Source organism: Diospyros lotus, chromosome 9 (genome assembly GCF_014633365.1).
Source record: "Diospyros lotus cultivar Yz01 chromosome 9, ASM1463336v1, whole genome shotgun sequence".
In the NCBI taxonomy this organism is placed as follows: domain Eukaryota; kingdom Viridiplantae; phylum Streptophyta; class Magnoliopsida; order Ericales; family Ebenaceae; genus Diospyros; species Diospyros lotus.
In genome coordinates, this window is record NC_068346.1 from 755,698 (window position 1) to 776,150 (window position 20,453).

The 20,453-nt window shown below is 35.8% G+C and overlaps 2 protein-coding genes across 5 annotated transcripts in view; one reads left to right on the forward strand and one right to left on the reverse strand.

Annotated features, from left to right (window-relative positions):
- Positions 1 to 6,575: 6,575 nt before the first annotated feature.
- LOC127809546 (F-box protein At5g67140) lies at positions 6,576 to 9,450 on the forward strand. The gene is made up of 5 exons (XM_052348414.1): positions 6,576 to 6,784; positions 6,916 to 7,062; positions 7,430 to 7,565; positions 8,789 to 8,887; positions 9,125 to 9,450. Exons 1-5 carry the CDS (start codon positions 6,603 to 6,605, stop codon positions 9,287 to 9,289), a joined length of 729 nt encoding a protein of 242 aa, XP_052204374.1. The 5' UTR covers positions 6,576 to 6,602; the 3' UTR covers positions 9,290 to 9,450.
- A 175-nt stretch (positions 9,451 to 9,625) lies between these two features.
- LOC127809545 (histone-lysine N-methyltransferase CLF-like) overlaps positions 9,626 to 20,453 on the reverse strand; it is a 36,728-nt gene continuing 25,900 nt past the window's right edge. For 3 of the 4 annotated variants that reach the window (XM_052348410.1, XM_052348412.1, XM_052348413.1), the window contains 13 exons: positions 18,637 to 18,721; positions 17,730 to 17,852; positions 17,598 to 17,645; positions 17,426 to 17,497; positions 16,604 to 17,247; positions 15,787 to 15,922; positions 15,481 to 15,698; positions 15,190 to 15,321; positions 14,218 to 14,308; positions 12,941 to 12,988; positions 12,733 to 12,861; positions 12,561 to 12,638; positions 9,626 to 10,213 (listed from right to left, as the gene is read on the reverse strand). In XM_052348410.1, the coding sequence (XP_052204370.1) occupies positions 10,025 to 10,213; positions 12,561 to 12,638; positions 12,733 to 12,861; positions 12,941 to 12,988; positions 14,218 to 14,308; positions 15,190 to 15,321; positions 15,481 to 15,698; positions 15,787 to 15,922; positions 16,604 to 17,247; positions 17,426 to 17,497; positions 17,598 to 17,645; positions 17,730 to 17,852; positions 18,637 to 18,721 (1,993 nt within the window). In that variant the 3' untranslated portion in view covers positions 9,626 to 10,024. The remainder of the gene's footprint in view (positions 10,214 to 12,560; positions 12,639 to 12,732; positions 12,862 to 12,940; positions 12,989 to 14,217; positions 14,309 to 15,189; positions 15,322 to 15,480; positions 15,699 to 15,786; positions 15,923 to 16,603; positions 17,248 to 17,425; positions 17,498 to 17,597; positions 17,646 to 17,729; positions 17,853 to 18,636; positions 18,722 to 20,453) is intronic. The other variant, XM_052348411.1, reaches the window with a different exon arrangement.

Consider the following 20,453-nt stretch of genomic DNA (forward strand, 5'->3'; position numbering starts at 1 on the left):
GAACCACAAGAACGTACCAGTGAGATATGGAAAAAGTTGGGCTTAAGATGCTTAGGCTCTGGTTTGAGTGCTAAGGAACAAGCTGGAAAATAGAACCTCTTGCATAAGAAGAGGTGATGCACTCTTGTCCAAATGAATGGCATGGAGCCATGTAAATTTGGGGAGAATGTTGGACTTACGTGGAAGATCCCTTAGGTTAAATGGGTGGAGTGTTGTGTAAGTGTCTATTTGTAAGTTCAGGAAATGCTGGAGATGGGAAAGCCTAGGGAGAAAGGCTAGGCAAATGGCCATCAGGTATGACAGTTCATAAAGGCTTAACTTTGGATCAAATAAGTATCACGAACAGATAATTATCCATGTGGAAACTAAGGGAAAAGTGATCTTATAGTGTAGCCAAGGTATAAGAAGCTAGAGGGAAAGGTAAGCAAGGATTGGTTGCTTAGAAGGTCTCTCTAGGTATGATAGTAATTCCTTAGGCAAGATATAAGATTGGAAGAGTCCAAAAGGGTTAAAATTGAGTGCATGTGGAAGTTGTATTCCAGTGGTATGCCTAGTATATTGAGAGGCAACTTCATTGGTATTTTCTCCAAATAAGAACTCTCAAGTAGCTGAGTGTTTAGATCAGTGTTTGAGAGTGTGGGAGGAAGGACAAGTTGGGAAATACTAAGGCTTAGAGATTAGAATAGGGTTTGGACAGCTTAAGACAGCCTAGGTTACCCTAATCTTAAGCATATCTTGGTAGACTGGTAGGTAGATAGAAGAAAATTCAACCAGTCTTGTTTGTTTGAAGTAAACATTAGAGGAAGGACAGTGGTAAAGCCTAAAGACCGGTTTTGGGAGCTAGGAATAAAGTCTGGCAGTGGAAAGGTCAATCCGGGTGAGGTGCACTGTGACAATGATGTTGTGTAAAGTTTGGACACTTTGGGATTAATGAATAGCACTAAGTACGGATTTGGTTTATGGTAGAGTGTGTCTAGATAAAATCTATGCATTTTTAGGGTGAATAATCTTCTGGGTATACAACAAAAATCCTAAAGGGATGCCAAGGTGAAGTTAAGTTGGAATAGCTAATGTGCAATCCACTTGGCCTAGGAAATAGTCCCACCATGGAAAAAAACCAATTATATTGATGTTAGGAATATATTCATTAGGAAAATCCCTTGAGGAGGAAGATAATTCTAATGAGAGTTGCAGATTTAGTTAAGTGCAGCTGGAAATTATCCAAAGGTGTTTTACTATATCAGTTACAGCATTGATTTGATATCCTTAATGTTTGTTGTTGTTTTGATGATCAGGTATATCATGCTGGAACCAAAAGGAAGAGCAGGCCAAGGCTTTGATGGACAAAGAATGAAATGGATCATACTCAAGACAATGGTGGAGAATTGTTAGAGTTTGTCTAGAGTATTGAGGTAGTGACAACAGTATTTTTTATATAGGTTATTATGCGGTTTAGAGAGTAGAGATGGGCGGTGGACTCACTTGTAAATAGCTGTCAAGCTAGGGGTAAAACCGGTAATATAAATTCTTGTAATAGCCTAGGAATTGCCGCTCTAATATTCTATAAATAGGGAAGGAGGGCTAGACAACAGAGGCGCGTAATTTAGTTGTTTCTCGAGAAAGCTTTTGAGAGAGGAAAGGCTGTGATTAAGAATAGCTTTTGTAATCTTGAGAGAAGGCTTGTAATCAAGGGGGTGCAACTGATGTACTGTGATCATTCTTTCTGAATCAACAAAGGCTGCTCTTGAAGGGTTCTTAAGGCTCGATGTAGGATTGCTTATTGCAATTTGAGCTAGAATAATCTTGGTGTTCTTGTGAATGTTTGGTTTGTGTATTCTTATTCCTTTAATTCTATTTCTGTTTATTATTTTTGTTGAATTCATTAAATCTGTTCCTAAGATCAAATCCGTGAGTGTGTGTGATTGAGTGTGGCAGAATTCCTGTTCAAGAAAATTGTTCCAGTGACCCTAGGTATAACAGTCTTCTTTTTACTTGAGTAATTCTTCCCAATTACTCAAGTGTCTTCTAAATTACTCAAGTAAGTCTCCCTGATTACTCGAGTAAACCTTCACATTACTCGACTAAATTTCCAATTACTCGTGTAAGCTTTCTCATTACTCGAATAAGCTTTCCATTATTCAGCTTGTTTCAATTTTGTTCATATAACAGCAAAAAACTGCAATATCTTTCCATTTCAGAAAGCAAGCACAAAGTTAAATCCTGGAAGTGCAATCCAATTTAGCAAAAGATCTCACCTCTAGATTAACCTGTATGAGGTCTGAGGGCTGGCTGACCTCCTGTTTCCAGAAAGGGAAAAAAAATTGAGACTTCCAACACAAAGTGAGGACAATTGTTACAAGAGATAAGCTAACATATTCCAAAAACAAATCAGTACTAATATGTGATTTCAATATCAATTAAGTGGGTGCCTGACAGAAAGAACTTAATAAATGTGATTGAATATTTACATGTTGCAGCAATCAACTACTCACATTAAGAATGACCATTTCTGCTCTTCCACCATTTTGTTTTTCATTCAACAACCAACATGATCATCTAATAGCTAGTGTTTGCAGATATCAGAAATGGAAATACACTCCTTCAAGACTGAACGAAACATTGAAGAATTCTGGTAGAATAGATACTGCATTTCGTCATGCACAAGAAGCAGCTTATTTTTATAGGTTCAGAGACCAATGTGAAAAGAAAAAAAATTATTATTATTGGTTACAAAATAAAATCAAATAAATTAATTTACTACTAAAATATCTACGGCTATAACATATATCAACAATTTCTACACCAAGGCCTTGCACAACTCTAAGGTTATTTTGGGAAGAGGCAATGATATCCAGAGAGGGAGCAGAAAAGAATCTACATAGCAGTAACATGGATTTCTTATTTAATATTTTCATTAATGTGCATGATACAAAACTGAGGATTCACCGAGGGAAAATTAAACAAACCAAAACTACAATCATAGTTTATGAGAAGCATCAACAAAAGATAAACAATGTGGCAAGTATGTCAAAGATCCTAATGAAATTTTGCTATAGAACAAGGGAACAAGTTTCTAGTACCAGTATAAATCCCTCTTGCGTGGTAACTTGAATGCAGCAATGTCTCTGAAGTCGGATGCACAACGTCATCACTTCCGTTTGCACTAAAAGTCAAACTGCTTGTAAATACAGCAATGTACCAGTACAGTAACAATGAGTTTCTACATAATCTTTTAGTTGACAACATTTAGTGACAATGAGCACCTTGTATTGCTTAACATGGACGACAGAGAAGTACCGGACAGAGAGGGGGGGATAGAATAGAAAACATGCAGAAAAATAAGCTAAATACAATTTAGATCATACTGATAAAGAACCTTTTATAGATTTTTAAGTCTACCGGAGATAGAAGGCGTAATGAAGATCAAAAGGAATATCATCAACAAAATATATTGAAGATTTCTGAATTGAAAGAAAGAACATGACAGCACATAAAGCCACTCATCCAAACTTCATAACACATGCAGTCCCAGAAAGAGTAAACCAACAGACTAACCGAAAATGATCCAACCAATTTGCAGAGCAAATGGAAAATAAAAAATATAAAAGAATAACTAATACAGATTAGAAGTAGGGATCTGAATTGGCAATTAACCTCTGTACATACATGTTTTAATAATGTTCAAATGAAACTCGTACCTATACTTTATTCTTGTACTCGTTTTCACTTTAAATGACATTCATTAGAAGCACTGGAGACTCACTTACATCCCTAGTCTGGAGCACTAATTCACATCCAAGAGCGGCAAATAGGCCAAAGTCAAACATGGAATCCAGAAATGTATATACCCAATCTTCAAAGAAGAAAAACGCCTGAAAACGAAGGCTCGATCAAGAACCTGCAGTAGATTATCAGCCGCAATTTTCTTAAAAGATCAAAATAAACAGATGGGCATCAAATATTACGCAAGAAAGCAGTAAAACACCTCTCTCAAGAATCTGAAGAGCGGAGGAAGATAGGGTCTCAGCAGTTAAAAGGCGAGATGGGCGGGGAAGATTGGGCGCAATGTTTTGATGTTCATAGACTGCGGTGATTGGAGAGAAAAATGGCTCGCCCAGGAGTCGACAATGCCTTGTCGGTAATTCATGAACTGCCTGCGGCGGCGGCGGCGGCATCATCCTCGTGCGGTCTCACTGTTTCACACTCTCTTTCTCCTGCTTTCCTCGTTGTCACCTTCGCGCTAGCCATAACGGCCGGCCGGTCCGGCCGTGCCCATCATGGGCTCTAAAAGAAAGGGACGGGCGGGCCTACCTGACTCGTTCATGGACGGGTTGAGCTTAAGCCCGACCCGTCAGTAAAACATAAAGCCCAGCTCAGTTCATGAGTCAGTAAAAGTCTGTTAACCTGACTTATTTTTAATATAGTTTTAAAATTATTTTTTAAAATATATTTATTTATTTAATAAATAAAATATAAAAATATTTTTAAAATAAAAAATTGAACTTAGAAGTTAAAAGTTTAAAAATTAAAACTTTTATCTTTTAATAGTTTCTAATGATCTAATTCTACTTTTATAATTATATTAAATTTTGTAAATAATCATATATTGTCAAACTCGTTCAAAAAATATATATTTAACATTTATTTAAAGTGATTATAACTTTTTATGTATGATTATGTATCATTTTAACATTTAATTTATTGTCAAAATGATCATATGAATGATATTTATATAATTTTTAATGATTGTTCTTATATTGTAATGTCTTATTAGTATTTTTAATTTTTAAAATAATATATTTATTAAATTATATATCAAAAACTTCAAATCAAAATTAAAATATAAAAATTATAATTTTCTATTTAAAAAAAAGTAAATTTAGACCAAGTTGATGAGTAAATAGATCCAAACATATTATATTAGGCACTTATTAAAGGAGCGAGTTTAGGCCAAATGAGGATAACAAATTGTCTCTTTAACTAGTTGGAGATATTTACATCAAGCCTCCTTCCATTATATCTTTATTTATTATGTTCAAAGTTCAAAATGTAGCTAATCTGATATATTTTTTTTATTTTATCACTCGTCCTTTGTGATCTAAACTGATGATCAAATGAGATACAAGTGATTAATATGTTATTACAATTGTTAAACTAATGTATGCAACATTAGATGATGGGGTTCTATATCTTGTATCTTAAGGTTATGTTTGGATAATTACTTAAAAAAAAAAAGGTTATGTTTGAATAAGAGATATATATGAAAATTTGGGGAAGAGACCTTTTGTCTCATTTGATTGAAAGTTTTACGATGTAAAAATAAGGCACATGATATTCTTTCCTTCAATACCCTTATTTTTCTTACACCCCAAAATATAGTTATTATTTTACTATATTACTTTTGTTGTTTTTTTACATAATTATTTATTTTAAAAGTGAAGAGATATAATTACAACTTTGTTTTCTTTTTTAATTATTATATCCCCTCTTTATCCAAATAATGTAAAATTATATTATGCTTATTTACATTTTATTATTTTCAAAGAATAAAATGATAATAAACTTTATGTTACTTATTAACAATAAGCATCTTAATTTTAATTTTGAAATTATGAAAATACCTTCATCGAGATCTCCCTAATGACAATGCATGGCCAAGGACATCTTAGACTTGGGGCAAGATTGATGGGTACCATAAATCCCAAATCCAAGCTTAAGATCTAAGTTGTAGGTATACCAAGATCAAATGACAAATTTGATTTAAAAAAATTAGATATAAGTTTAAATTTAAATCCAAATCTATCTTAAGATGAACTCATGGGTTTTAAATCTAACCATCCTTATAGCATAATCATAATCATTAATTAGATCTAAATCTGATCTTTACGTAACATGATCTTAGTCATTTACCAACTCTAGAGCAAGCTTATAAGGGTATAAATTCTAAGGGTCAAGTAAAAAATTAATTACATAATTATTGCATCGCTTTATTTCAAATCTGTTGATTAACTTAATCGTTGAAAGACATATAAAGACATAAAACAAAATTACAGAACAAATATGTCTTAGACAAGTTTGGAGTCACGCACAATCATAAACATCTCAAGGTCGAGGAAACCTACTGAAGAGCACAATCTTTGAACGAATTTAGTAATAATCGATTCTAATATATCATCAATTTATTTACCCTTATATTTCAATTTCATTATATATCATTTATTTTTTGGCACTATCTCTCTCCCAAACATAAGGGAAAAGTCACTGTCCCCTTATTCCAAAATCAAAGAATTTCTATTAATTAGTGACAGACCTAAAACTAAAATATATTTATCACTAGTTTGTTTCTGTTTATCCTACATCTTAAACTATAAAAAAAAAAAAAAAACTAAATATTATTATTCTTGCCTGATATGGGTTTTTGTTGGGCTGAATTCAGAAATGGGCTTGGCCCATGATAGTGTAATTAGCTTATGCCGATTGATCACCGGCGATTCAAGCAAAGCAAATGCGAGCAATTACGCGAACAAGTTTCTCTCTTTTTTCGAATTTGACTTCCAAACACTTGTGAAATACGAAAAGAATAACGAAACCATGTCGAGAACATGTCCACATTCTCTCTCTCTCTCTCTCTCTCTACCGTCTATATCTACGAAATTACAGTTGGGTCTCTGCTAGAGACCAGAGAAGCCATGAAAGGGGACGAAGAACCCGAGGTTGATCGCCTTCCAGTCGACCTTCTCGCTCACATATTCGCTCTCTTCACTTCCTTTAGGGACTTGGCAGAGTAAAGCTTTCCGTTTCCTTATATTTGTCTTCTTTTTGGGAATGAAAATATCTATGAGGTCGTTGCTGTGATGTTGTTCATGGAATTCTGGATTGATTTGGGCTAATTGGATTGTGGGTTTTTGTTTACAGGGCCAGTGGAGTCTGCAGGAAATGGAGGCGAGCAGTGAAGCAATCGCTGGCTCGGAGAGAGAGGCTGAGCTTTGCTGGGTGGAAAATGGACGATGACTCCACCACCCGCCTTGTTCGCCTCGCCTACAACCTCAAGGACCTGGATATGTAACTCTCTCTCACCCCACTAATTCTTCACTTTTTCCTGTTAATTTTCGATCGTGTTGATGGGTTTAAACCATATTGACTTCAAGACCTGAATTAGAGGGGTTGAGCATTTTGAGATTAAAACTAAAAATTAGAACAGTTTTATGCCTTTTTAGGTATTCTTTTTCATATTGTGTTGGTGTCTCTGTTTATGTTGCATCTTATTAGAACAGAAAACGGATGGCTTGATGGAAAGTGAGTTGTTTTGTTTTCTTAGATAGCATGTAATTTGATATCAAGTTCAGCAAGAGTTCCATCATATGATTTAGAAATGTGTAGTATAGCTTTACTGGTTTCTTATTATTCCTCTTGTTGTATATATTTTCAGTTCAAAGAGCCGATGGGGTTGCCAAATAACAGACATCGGATTATACCAAATATCTTCGACAAAATGTGTCAGCAATTTGATTTCTCTTTCCCTGTGGGGTATGACAGGGATCACAGATCAGGGTGTTGTTCAACTGGTATCTAATCATGGCTGTCTCCTCGATTAATAATGTTTGATAATTTTGCTTGGACTATCCACTTATCAATCTTTGTTCTTGATACAATCTAATCCAATGAATTTCTATGCGACTTGTAAAACTGAATTTTCCATACCAGTATCCATTAAGTGATTATAAAGATTATGAATCATCAGATAAACAAAGAACTGGATTTGAGTGGGTAGCATGTCCATTTAAGTTGTCTACTTAATTTTGACATCCATTGCACGCAGCTGGACATCTTTCTTTGCGTGTCATCTCAAATTCAAAATGGAGATGTCGATGTTTACCTTTTGAATACCCAAATAACCTGCTGTTTCTTGATTTTTGTCGAAGTTTGTAGAATTCGGTTCTATGATTGTGGAGATTTAATCATGGACATTTTTAGCATGCTCAGTTTGTGTCATTATCCCTTCGCTCTAACCATTTTCTCCCAATATCCAAAAATGAGCAAATGAAAATTTTGGGTTTGCCAAAATGGATTCTGATCTGTCAAGCAACTTTGTTGACTACTTGTTCGTTATTTGTCTGTTATACACGAGGTATGGCATCATTTTGGCTGGAAAACATTTTCATTCATGTTGTGATTGCTCTAATATGCATTTGGGGCAATGGAAACAAATGATTGCTAACTCTAATAGGTGATTAGTGTCCTTTGTGCTAGATACAGGATTCTTTTCTTGGACTCCCGATGGACAAAGTTACACCATTTGTAGTTTCATGTTTGTTGCTTGAGCAACCTACCATACATGCATAGGGTAATAATCACTTGAAACTTGTAGATTTTTTACCGTGCTCTAGTTGTTGGGCTATTTAAGAATATTATGTATCATATCATTTGCAATTTTGGACTTTGGTTGTCATGATCTACTAAATTGTGGATTTCATAATTTTGATACCGGTAATTTTTAAACAATCCACTTTTTTTTTTTTGTAGCAATAAGATTGTTTAGAAGATCATGAGTTCAAGTTAAGGAAATAGTCTCTTTGTGAGGAGGCTGCATGCAAATATGGCCCAACTTTGACCCCCTCAAAATAGGAGTCTAGTACGATATGGACACCCTAATCCACTTTTTCTCAATTTTTGAGTTTGCATCTCAAGAGTGCATGACATGTCTTGAATTTACTTTGCCTTTTATTTGTTAAGAAGGATCCTTTGCATTGGTCAGATAATTATTTTTTTTTGGGTCCCTTTTTGACAGATTTCAACAACTACCTCCTTGCAACACCTGAATATTGGTGGTACATTCATAACAGATGATTCTTTATTTGCTATTGCAGATAACTGTCCATATTTGAAGGTGAGTTGAGAGGAACGTTTCATTTTGTGCTGTTTTCACTGTAATTTGAAGTGCAAAATACCATCCATCTCTCCCTTTCTAAATGCATCGCAATAGCTATATGCTTTATAGTTTTCTCCTTAGTAGGAATAGGAATCATGCATTTGATTTACAGTCTTGATTTTCCTTCAGACAGAGATTCAGCTTATATATTGGTAAATCGCTAAATGTACCTCGTTTCCTTGCTTTTTCTCCCAGACTATCGTACTATGGAGCTGTCGACATGTAACCGCAAGTGGGCTTGCATTCGTTGTAAAAAAATGCCGCAAGCTGGAGTCAATAAATGTGTGGGGTACAAGGGTTCCTCTAGACTGCTTCATTGGCTTGCTTGCCATCAATCCAGCCCTTAAGATTAAACTCTAAGGGTAACTGCTGTATTGTCACAAAGATTGTGATTTCTCTAAATGATATTCACGTACAGATTGTTGATCGCATCCATGCATTTACTACAGTGTGTATAACATAAAGAATTCATATCATTTCTCCATGTATCCACCTCAATAAATTATTGGTTGTTCCCCTCACACAGTAGTACTTCAATTGATGCAAATATTTGGTTGTAGGTGAGATTCTGCTACTCCTAATGTTCTTCACAAAGGAAAAGGAAATTGAGCAACGGGACTTTCTCAATTGACAAAAAAACTTTGTTTTTTTTTTGAGAGCAGTCCACCAGATTTTCCATTACATTCATTATGCACAGTTAGGTAACATCTAGACTTCCATTACCTAAAAGCAACCAAAGTTTCCTCGTCCAAGGAGAATTTTTTGATTACTAAAAAGCCTATGTACATTCTGGCCTTTCACATAAAGCATGAAATGGAAAAGGCAAATCCCAGGTAAAAATTATTAGCAGAAATGGCCACTCCAGCAATAAAATAAGCAAGAATCCACCTTCAGCTTGGAGAAGATACCTAGACAGAAAATTGAAATAAATGCTTGATTGAGCACCCTTCTCAGCTCGGCGAGAAGCAGGAGCATAATCCTTTTCAAATAAGCTTGAAATATATGCACAATTAAGCATGCTTCTTAGCTTGGCCAGATGCAGAAGCAGAATCCTTTTTGGATCTAGATTGCAATACCACCCAAATATATGGTCGATTAAGCACGCTTCTTGGCTCGGCCCGATGCAGAGGCAGAATCCCTTTTGCAACTAGATGCAAGAAGCTTCCTTGCCCAAGCAGGAGTGCTGTCCGGCTTATAACGGTAGTCATAGAACAGTTCCTCTCCTGCACTAATTCGCCTTTTAGCAAATATTCCCACCCTATGGTCCCCTGCCACCATAATAACCTGAAACCCAAAAACAAAAAAACGGAGTTTCTTATTGCATGTGAACTGGCAAGATCAGAAAAGATGTGATTTCTTTGTAGCCAATCAAAATGCATGCCAAAAAAAGGATGTTGCCAGCATTAAATTTATCATTTCGAATAGATTGCATACAACACTGCCTTGAGAAGATGAAAACAATATTCAACTTGAAATAGATCAGCAATCTCATATTAAAGATGGACGAGGAGTTTTTCTTGACAAACAAAAGAAGAATCTCAAAGAAAATAAAAGAAAAGAAGATGATTCAATTATGTGAAAAATGCTTATGACTCTTCAAATAAAGAGGAAAAAGTTGGACATAAAAAGAAGAGTCAGGTCAAGCTAAAAAAACCATGGCAGCCAAGATGACTCAGCTCATGCTATGATAACTATAGCATCGTGCAACGGTTGGATGCTATATGACAACAAGATGTACAAAATGGTTTTCTACATGGAGAACTTGAAGAAGACATCTATATATGAATCAACCATCTGGATATATTTTGGACAAGCATCCAAATTATGCGTGTAAACTAACAAAGCCTCTCCATGGACTAAATAGGCTCCAAGAGCCTAGTATGAGAAGATAGCCCAATATCTTCGATTTTGTAGTTATATTGCCAATTATACATATGATACTCTTTGTAAATAATATTTAAGGCCTACATGGTATGGTGGTCTTAGATACTATGATTATAACCCCAATGATGATAAACAAGTTACGAGACTTCAAGATGAGCTATCTATTCGGTTTGAGATGAAGAGCTAGGGAGGGTTGAGTCATTCTAAGTCTGAAACTGGAGAATCTGAAAGAGGAAGGCTTTGTATCTTAAGAGAATTATGCTAAGAAGCCAGTCAAAAGATTCAGATTGAGGTTTGGGAAAAGAAGCTCCACTCCACTGACATGAACATCAAATTAAGATGAGAAGGTTCATTATTGAAAAATCCTTGGCCATGTCTTGATCATGTTAGCAGTCTTGTATACCCGACCATGACAAGGCCAGATATTGCCTTCTCCATTAGATTGTCATTTGGGTCATGCAAGCACCAAGGAAACCACATTTGGAGGCAGTAAAGACGCTTTTGAAGTATGTTAACTCCACAATTGATATAGGATGGTTCTAGAAAAAAGAAGTTAACCTCTCCATATTCAGATACATTGAATGCTAATATTGGTAGAGATTTAGATGATTGAAAGTCTACATTGGATTATGTCTTCTTTTGTGAAACATGTATATATCTTGGAGCAATAAGAAGCAAGACCCAATTTCCCTATCAACATCAGAAACAGAATATAAAGTTGCTGCCCTAGCAGCTCAAGAGTGTGCAATTGTAAGGTTCGAAGACAAGAGTTAGTGAAGATATTCACCAACCAGTTTAGAAACCAACTATAGTTCTTGAAAATAATCAAAGTGCCTTAAAACTAACAACAAATCCATGATGCCACACCAAAACCAAGCACATCAAATTGGAGCATCAATTTTGCTCGAGAGAAGGTTAAGGTTCTTTAAGGCACCATCATCATCTTGGATGCGCAAAGAAAGGGGACGATGCTGAAATCTTTACCAAATCACTTTCAAAAGGCCAGCTTGGGTGATTCCATGCTCAACTTAGTTTGGTTTTATAAAAATCACTTGAAAGGAGAGTGTTGAACTCATCAAGTTAATTTTTTGACAGATGACAAGTAACACCTTCTGAGAAAATAAAGTTAACAATCAAGTCTAGACAGATCAAAAATCTCATGTAAATGTGAAAAATTAGATAAATTTAGGCTTAGATAGATCTATAATTTTATCTTACCATCTTTTAATTATCCTGTGTATATTAGATTGGTCTATAAATACAGCTAGATTAATTCAATTTTTCAGTGTAGAGAGTTCAATTTTATGTTTAAGTCAAAGAAACTATTCAAATTGTGTTTTCATATTGTGCAAGTTGGTTTCATGATATCAACTATATAATGGAATACAACTATATCTATTATCTTCATTGATTGCCATCTCATGACACTTTTCCATATAAAGATGCTGGTGGAACTTTATCTCATTATTATCTCGCTAGAAGGTCGTGTCATGAAGGACATCTGGCATAAAATTGTCACATTTTTCTTTTGCATGAATTTTTATTGTCAATGCGACTTTTAACAGTCAATTGACATCATGGATGCTGTTCCACATACCCTAACTTGGAGATGACGATGACAATCAAGTAAAAAATCTGTGTTACTAGAAAAGGTCAATGTCCTAACTATTTATAAATCAATAAGTTCATAATAGTTCCGAGTAAAATAAGATAAACCTCCTATGTATGAAGACAAGAAAGGGATTACCTTTGCATAGCAGTTAGGATCAGGAGAATGGTTGGCAAACTTCAACTTGTCACCCTTCCGATAAGCATCAAGAACAAACTATTTGCAAAGAGAAACATGTATTCAATCCAACAGAATAAAGTTTTAAAGTTTGATATAAAAAAAAATTAAATCAGAAGATCATTTATCATGCCTGATCATTAAGATCGAAGAGAAAAGAAAAATTTTCGAGATCATAAATCTGCCCACGTTTGTCTGCCTCTTCATGTGAGATCAGCTCGCCAGTATACTCACCAAGGTACTCATGCTTATCAACATTATTCTGGAACAACCAAAGATGAAACCAAAATGTGAGAAAAAGTAAGCTGATTGCAGCGCACTGAATTCTAAAGTCTTATAACCTTTAAGAAAGCCCCCCAGCCAGATACATCAGACCTTCCAAGCAAAACCTGTACGAGTGTTGAAGACAACCAAATTCATAACGAAGATATAGCTAAAACAATTTCAAGAATCTCCAAAAATTTTAATTGTTAATTCTTTCAACATAAATGTCAGTCCAGTTCAGATACTGATTCTCATGTAACTACTGCACCAAAAGCAGTTTTCATGCAGACAATGAACTGTAAGCAAAACAACATTATGCCAAAAGAAATGAGAAACAGTTGCTGTCACTGTGAAGTCCAGTATATTATTTCAGAGGATTTGGTTACTACAAATCCATTTTCACCACCTTTAAATGTAGGAAGCAATAATGTCGCTAGGAGCAACCAAAAGTAATATTTGCCTCAAGTGCATCAGTGATCATGGCCAAGAACTGATTATTTGATGATCTATTTAAAAAGGCACTGGGTCAATGCTAGAGAAGGGTAGTGGAAGATGCCAGAAGAAATAGCGTTTCTTAGAAAAAACTCATTGAATGGACAAAATATTGCTATATCAAGAAAATTTCAATGTCTATGACCCCTTTTCTTTTATAACTTTCTTGATCAAATTCCAGCAGTGAATCATGATAAACTAGTCTTATTGAAAGTTCATGCTTAGAGCTGCTCATCAGTTTATAGAAAGATAATCACACAATCACAAACAGTACTGCATGGTCCAATAGCGAAATATCAACTCTGCTATGAAACTGAAGAAAGGTTAGTCAAACAAAAGAGAACAAAATGACCAAAGGAACAGACTACTCCATATTTACCAACATTTGAATCCAACTACAGAGATGGAGTAGATTTAATTTTCAGAACTCTAGAGGCAAGCAAGACATATTCCCTTTTGAGATTGTTCTCATCTAAAATTTTAGGTACAAAATCCGGTAGAGCTTGTATCAATTTCTGGATACAAAAATTAGAGAAGATGCCCCAGGTGTCCCAATTTCTCCTCATGCAACAAAGGAATTTTTAAGTCCAAAAATGATATTCCATTGAAATCCAATTCCAATGGATAGCAATTTCTGGAATCAATTACTGTTTAGGGGCCATCTCTATTATCCTAAATTCCCTTAGAAATACTGTGAAAGCTTCACTCAAGTAATAAAGTGCATGCGTATATGCTTGGAAACCTCATGCCAACACAGAATCTCTCAGTCCAGCAAGTTGATTTTCGAATGCAGGTAACACAACGACAAGAGTTGATCATCTGATTGTAAAATGATGGATGTACAAAATAAAATCACAATTACCCTTTGCTGTTGTTTGAGAAGAAGCTTCATGTTCCTACATTCATAATTGTCACCTCTTTGGGAAGGAATTCCAAGAGTATAATCACCACAACTACAAGACCATTCAAAAGGAATAAGAGGTGCAGAAAGACATACAAGGCAAGAGAAAAGAGTAACAGAAAAGTGAAGACAGAAGGGAGAATCACTCATAAACCATACAGTAAACAGACCCACGCATTAGACTTCAAAAAACATGTGCCACAATCACACTCCAAAAATATGTTCTGTACGGTAAAACTATAGTATGAAAGAGTTTTCTGATTTTATTTATTTTTCATTCATGCCCCACCTATAGGGATTAAGGTGGTTGTTATTGTTTTCATGCATAAAAGCTTAACATTAACAATGTGTTTGCCAAGAACATGACAGCAGTAATGAGTCAATTGGTATTTTGGACTATACAACCAAAATACCTAACGCCATTCTAACAAGTGATATATTCCTTCCCTGCAATTTACTCTTTATTTTATGTGTGCAAAGTAGAGGCAAGGGAAAGAAATCAAGGACAAAGAGGAATGCCATAGAAACAGAACTCAAATTAATTGCAAAAGGAACTTCACAAAAATTGAATGATACTGCAAGCTCGGCTTGGATAAATTTTCCTCACCGAAGATCAAGGTTAAAGTAATTTGCCATACAAGCAGGACTTTTCCATTCCAAAGACTTAGATTCAAGCTTCAATTGCCAGTCTTAAGACAAAATTGTTTGCAAATAAGAGACTTTGACTGTGCCGACAATCTTGTTTTCTTTTAGTTTCTTGTAGTTGCCATTCAGGGTCTAGGATTTAGCTGCTTAGCTCAACTGTAAAGCATAGATTGTGTAGTTCTATTTCCAATTAATATATTCAATTCCCTATAAAGCCAGCAGCTTGCAATTTCCTTGAACCCAAAGGTTGAATTTAAATGGAATTGTTATAGAAAAAAATGAACTAACCTGACCCAGCAATTCCTGCAAACATCTGGATCACATTCTCGACCTGCAGCAAAGCATGGACATTGACGACTCTGACACTGACTTTTGGCACAATGACAGCCTCTAAACCGATTCTTGCAAATCCTTGGACATCTAATGAGAAAGACAACAAGGCATTTGCATGGCAACTAGTTGAGTTCGGAATATGTGCAAACAAAATAACTAGTAGATGTTTTCCATGCAAAGAATAAGGGCTGGAGTCTGGGAAATCATGCTGCACATTCTTGTCAAAAGAAAACAGTGAAAGCTCACCCACAGTACTTCTCACAGCAAGTTCCATTAACAACGCAGGGACACTGCTTTTCACAGACAGATTGACACCCACATGGGCTATAATTCCGATAAAGCTCATCTTTCATCTCAGTAATCTGTTTTCTGATAGGATGGTAGCCTGCAGACTTCCAAGTATATTTTAAACGGCGAGCTTTACCTCTCCTACGTAAAATTCTTGATCTTTTAACTTCATTAACCTAATTTCAACCCAATAAAACAAGATACAATATAATATATTCTGACACAAAAAAATAAAATGTTAACCAATGTTTAATTACAATCAACCTTTGAATGGCCTTCTAGCAGAGGATTTACACCATCACCTGTCTGGGAGAATAGCCTTTTCTCAGAGCAGCTCATATACAGATATACCTCCAAACAAGTTTTCATTCCATTCATAAGATTCCTAGCAATTAAGCAGCTGTATCACCAACAAAGAAAATTGTAAGAGAACTAATAGATCATTAGATTAGGATCTTCTGGTAAAAATGAATGGGACATGCATAAAAAGTCTGACCAACCTAACCATACTTAAAAGTATACATTGTCAACTGGTCAATTTCAATGTCACAATTATTATAATTTGAAGGTGAGTAAACATGTAGGGAATATTGTAAAGAAAAACTCAGAAAGGGGAAAAGAGGAGGGGTTGGGAGCAAATTAAGAGGGCTGAGGAAAAGGGCGAGGGCTGAGAAGTCAGGTTAGACACTTTCTGCCTGTACATATCTGAGCAGCATACTCCAATATTACAGACAACTATACTGGATAACAAGCTTAGTGAGTTAGAAATGGTCAACCGCCAGATGACTAATATTAGGCATCAATTTGACAGCAAAACTATAGACATAATACATTTTTCCACATTATCAAAACTTAGTGCACAACCACCGCACAAATGCCAGTGAATCTAACCAACTAAAGCTAACATCACATGCCACTCCTGCATAAGAGGACTTTTTGAAAAATTCATGAATTTGGATAAAAGAATATACAACGCAATTTCCAAGATTGACATATTACAACTCATTTATGTTCAAAATGGTCTCCAACCTCACTTGAAATAACTAACCAGTTGAACACAAAATAAATTTAGATCACTAACCTGTTCCATCCAAATATCTCCAAACCTTTTTCATAAAGGGCTTTCTCAATAGTTTTCCATTTATGGGTACTTCTACATGCACACCCCTCTTCCTGCAAGGCATCATCACAATATACCAATTTTTCACTAATAATCTCATTTAGTGGGCCATGAGGATGCCCCTGTTGCAAATATTTTTGACTGTCAATTGTTGGAGACTCCTTCCTCTCAGACATTCCACCACCTAAAGATCTATGTTTCCTTGGAGAAGTATCATCCTCATTTTCTTCAAGCGTAATAGATTGAAAAACCATATCTTTAGAAGTAAGATTTGCATTCACAGAAGAACTAGAAACAGAAGGAACTGCTTTCTTCTGCCTTTTCTGCGTGCAAGGTAAAATATGTTCAGTAACTCTCTGGTTGTTCTTCTTACAAATACCACTCTCTGTGGGGAGATTAGACTTCGGTAGCAACATGGAACGGAAAGTAGAGGTAATATCCTGGAAAGATCTGCTATCTGAATCACTGCTTCCTGATATGTTTCTTCCAGTTGATGGAGCACTTTCATTCTGACATGACTTTATTCTCCTTTGTCCAGATGGACTTGGAGATTTACCCCAGGATATCTGGGCCCCAATATGATCAGCAGGAAGAAAATATTTTTCCTGAGAATCAACAAATGAAAGTTCAATTTAGGCCAAAAGCCATTTGATTAGTTTGCTGACCAATTCCTCATGAAAGATAAGTATATTTCTAAAACTCATAAAAACGACCATAAAATAAAAGTCTCAAATTGCCAAATTGGGAGCATAAAACACTGCATATAAAAATAAATAAAACTACCAGTTTATAGCAGTGCAGACCACATGGTTTAGTTTCATCATCAGAGCAACTCCATGGTAACTGTTTCTCAGCCTGAAATTGATAGGTTACTCAATAAAGTTCACCTTCTCAGATAGTAGACAACTATAATTTTGATAAGAACATTATAAACAAAATCAAGCAATTAATTTACCGGAAAGATAAGGTCCTGGGAACATCCATGTAATTTACAGTCAAATAGCTGCCAATTGAAAACAGCAAATGTAAACGGGCAATTATGGTTTTAAAGGCTCTAAACAACAAAGATAATGAGTGTTTCGCTTACAAGACATCGACGACAGAACAAGTGATCAAAAGAATCTAGTGCTGCATCAAGATCCTTATCGAGAAATGAACTCACAGGAACCTCCACTGAGTTCCCTCCATTAATAAGGGCTTTGTATCTCTCCTGTACATGAAGTTTGATCGTGGCTCATATCTCTATAAGACCAGAATAAACAAATGGAGAAATGCTGGACCAGAGTTTTCACTATGACCAGTTTAGACAGATGGAAGAAGAGACTGATGAGTAGCAGTAGTCCGAAAAAAGAGTGTATTCAACAGAAATCAGAACAAAGACCAATAAAATCTATATGAAGCTAGGAAGCATGGATTCACCAAGGCAAGATGGTATCGAGACACTTTACAAACACAGAACATGCATAATACAAGTTGGACACATGTCAAACACCCTCTCTAGCGAGCCCTTTTATTTATTAGCATTTCTTTATGGACCCACTATCAGTACACTAGGGATACCTGTGTCCAAAAATTTGTCACTAACTAGACACACTTTGGGGATATAATGCAATTATGGGAACTGTTTAGGAAGTCAAAACATAAAATAAAAAAATAGTTGGGGGCTTTCTGGAACCTCTTCATGCTCTATTCTCCTTTCCACCACTTTTATTGTTCTGTTTTTGGCTTGTTTTATCACCCAAACAAAAAAGCATGTAATTGTTATGTGATAATATATGGAGATTGTGGCTCTGGATTTAATAATGTTATATTCAAATTATTTTTGTACTTTTTTACCATGCATGACATAAATATATATATATATATTATACATATTTGTGCGTCTAGCATGTTATGCCCAACATCTTTGAAAATTTATGCATCCATATTGTATGTGCTGTGTCTTGTCTGTGTCAGTGTCCATACTTCGGAGCCAGGAGATACATAGTACATACCTTGATTTCACAAGGTTTCCTGGAACAACACTGAGCAAGTGCATCCAATGCAGCATCAGATAAACCAACTGCTTTTATGGTCAGACTAGGAAAAACACAATTAATAGGATTAAAAGATGGAAAAAACAAATAACTGGAAGAACAACAAATATTACTTGTCTGTGCAGTGCTTTAATAATAAATAAGACTTGTAATGCAGCACAAGATTTTTATATCTCAAACAAATAAATGCCAAAGCAAGAACTTCTTGCCAAGGTATGTCAAATCTAGATGAATTTAAAAGCAAAAAGTTGAATACAAGCTAAACCTCAGCAGGTAAATGAGAATAACAAAAGCACAGGAAGACAAATTAAATTCCTTAACAGGATAAAAGCTTGACATGTTGAAAAATGGTTGTGGGTGTAATCTAAAGATATCATTTTCATGATGAATAGAAGTTGAGTTTTGAAAGAGCTTTGACCTCTATCTCTCCTTCCACTTTCTCTTCTTTCTCCTTCCTCTACCCTACCACCTCACTTCCCTTTTTTCCCTCTATATTTAATTCTTCTTCCCTCCTATCTCTTTTCTCTCTCAAATTTCTACTTCTACTACTTTTCCTTGATCCTGCATCAAATTTGTATCAAACCCCACCTTCAATCCATTGTCAATATTTGCTACAGTAATCTAGCAAAAACTACAACCAACATTGTGTTAGCAGCAACTAGATTCATATTACCATCACCCAAAGATTCAAGCAACTTTCTTGCACCATCTAAAGAAGATGATTGATTGGCAAACCTGACACAGTTCTTCCAGTCTTGAGATCCCATCCAACCAGTAGCACATGTAAGCCTTAAATAAACAAGAACTAAACAACTAAGCAAGTAGAAAACCATTTGCAACAGCTAAAAGCTCAGGCCAACCAAGTTGTAGAATGCCCCCCTGTCATGACCCAAGAACATAATAGTAATTAGATAATAGATGAATTCCCATTTAGTTGTATGGTAGTTGTAGTGGTTTGTAACTAAAAGACAAAAGCCTTCAACTGCTCTGATTTGAATATTTGGCAGCTCTATTGGCGCCAAACAGCTACCAGATCAGTATATAAGACTGATCCAATCTCATGCAAGACATAGAAGAATATTTTTGAATGAAATCTGATTTCAATCTCTCTCTCAATTTCCCTCTCTCTCTCTAATCTCCCTCTATGTTCTGTTCTTCCCTAATTTCCCTCCCATTTCTTCCTATCTATAATCTAACTCCCCCAATTTCCTTCCAATTACCTTTTAAACCTGTCGTGAACCCTAGGTCCATGACAAACAATTGGTATCAGAGCAGTCAGTCCTTGGCTGTGATTTCAATCTACTCTAGGCTGTGACCTTGGCAATTCTTATCCGAAACACGAAAGCTGTAATTTCTGACCGCCGGTTCAGGTAATCACATTCAAGTAGTTCCTTAGCCTTCGGTTCCTTCTGCTTCTGCAATTCTGATTTCCGGTTGACTCTCGAAATTTGATTCCGATGCACGCGGAGGTGAGTGTCAGCTCGGAACTAAAGGAGAAGTAGGAGGTTTGGCTCTCGGCTAAGATTCTGGTAATTTTGTTCGGAATTGAAGACCAAGACCACCAGCCCAAGCGATTTCCGATCACCTCTCGGTCGGCAATTCCAGTGGTGAATTTTGGCTTAATTAATTGCGATTCAAGAAGGCGACCTCAGAGCAGTGCGATCTGGGGAGGCGACTTCAGAAGTAGGTCCAGCGAATCCAATTCTTGGTTCCAAGCGAGTATGCGCTAGTGGATAGGTTAAGTAGATCCAGGTGAGCTAGGCTGATTTCTGGCA

What these genes read in the sequence shown, in the direction of transcription:
- LOC127809546 (XM_052348414.1), top strand. Translation starts at nt 6,603, where the DNA reads ATGTCCACATTCTCTCTCTCTCTCTCTCTCTCTACCGTCTATATCTAC. An exon ending in AACCTCAAGGACCTGGATAT is followed by an intron (nt 7,063 to 7,429) that starts GTAACTCTCTCT and finishes ATATATTTTCAG; the next exon opens with TTCAAAGAGCCGATGGGGTT. An exon ending in ATCAGGGTGTTGTTCAACTG is followed by an intron (nt 7,566 to 8,788) that starts GTATCTAATCAT and finishes CCTTTTTGACAG; the next exon opens with ATTTCAACAACTACCTCCTT.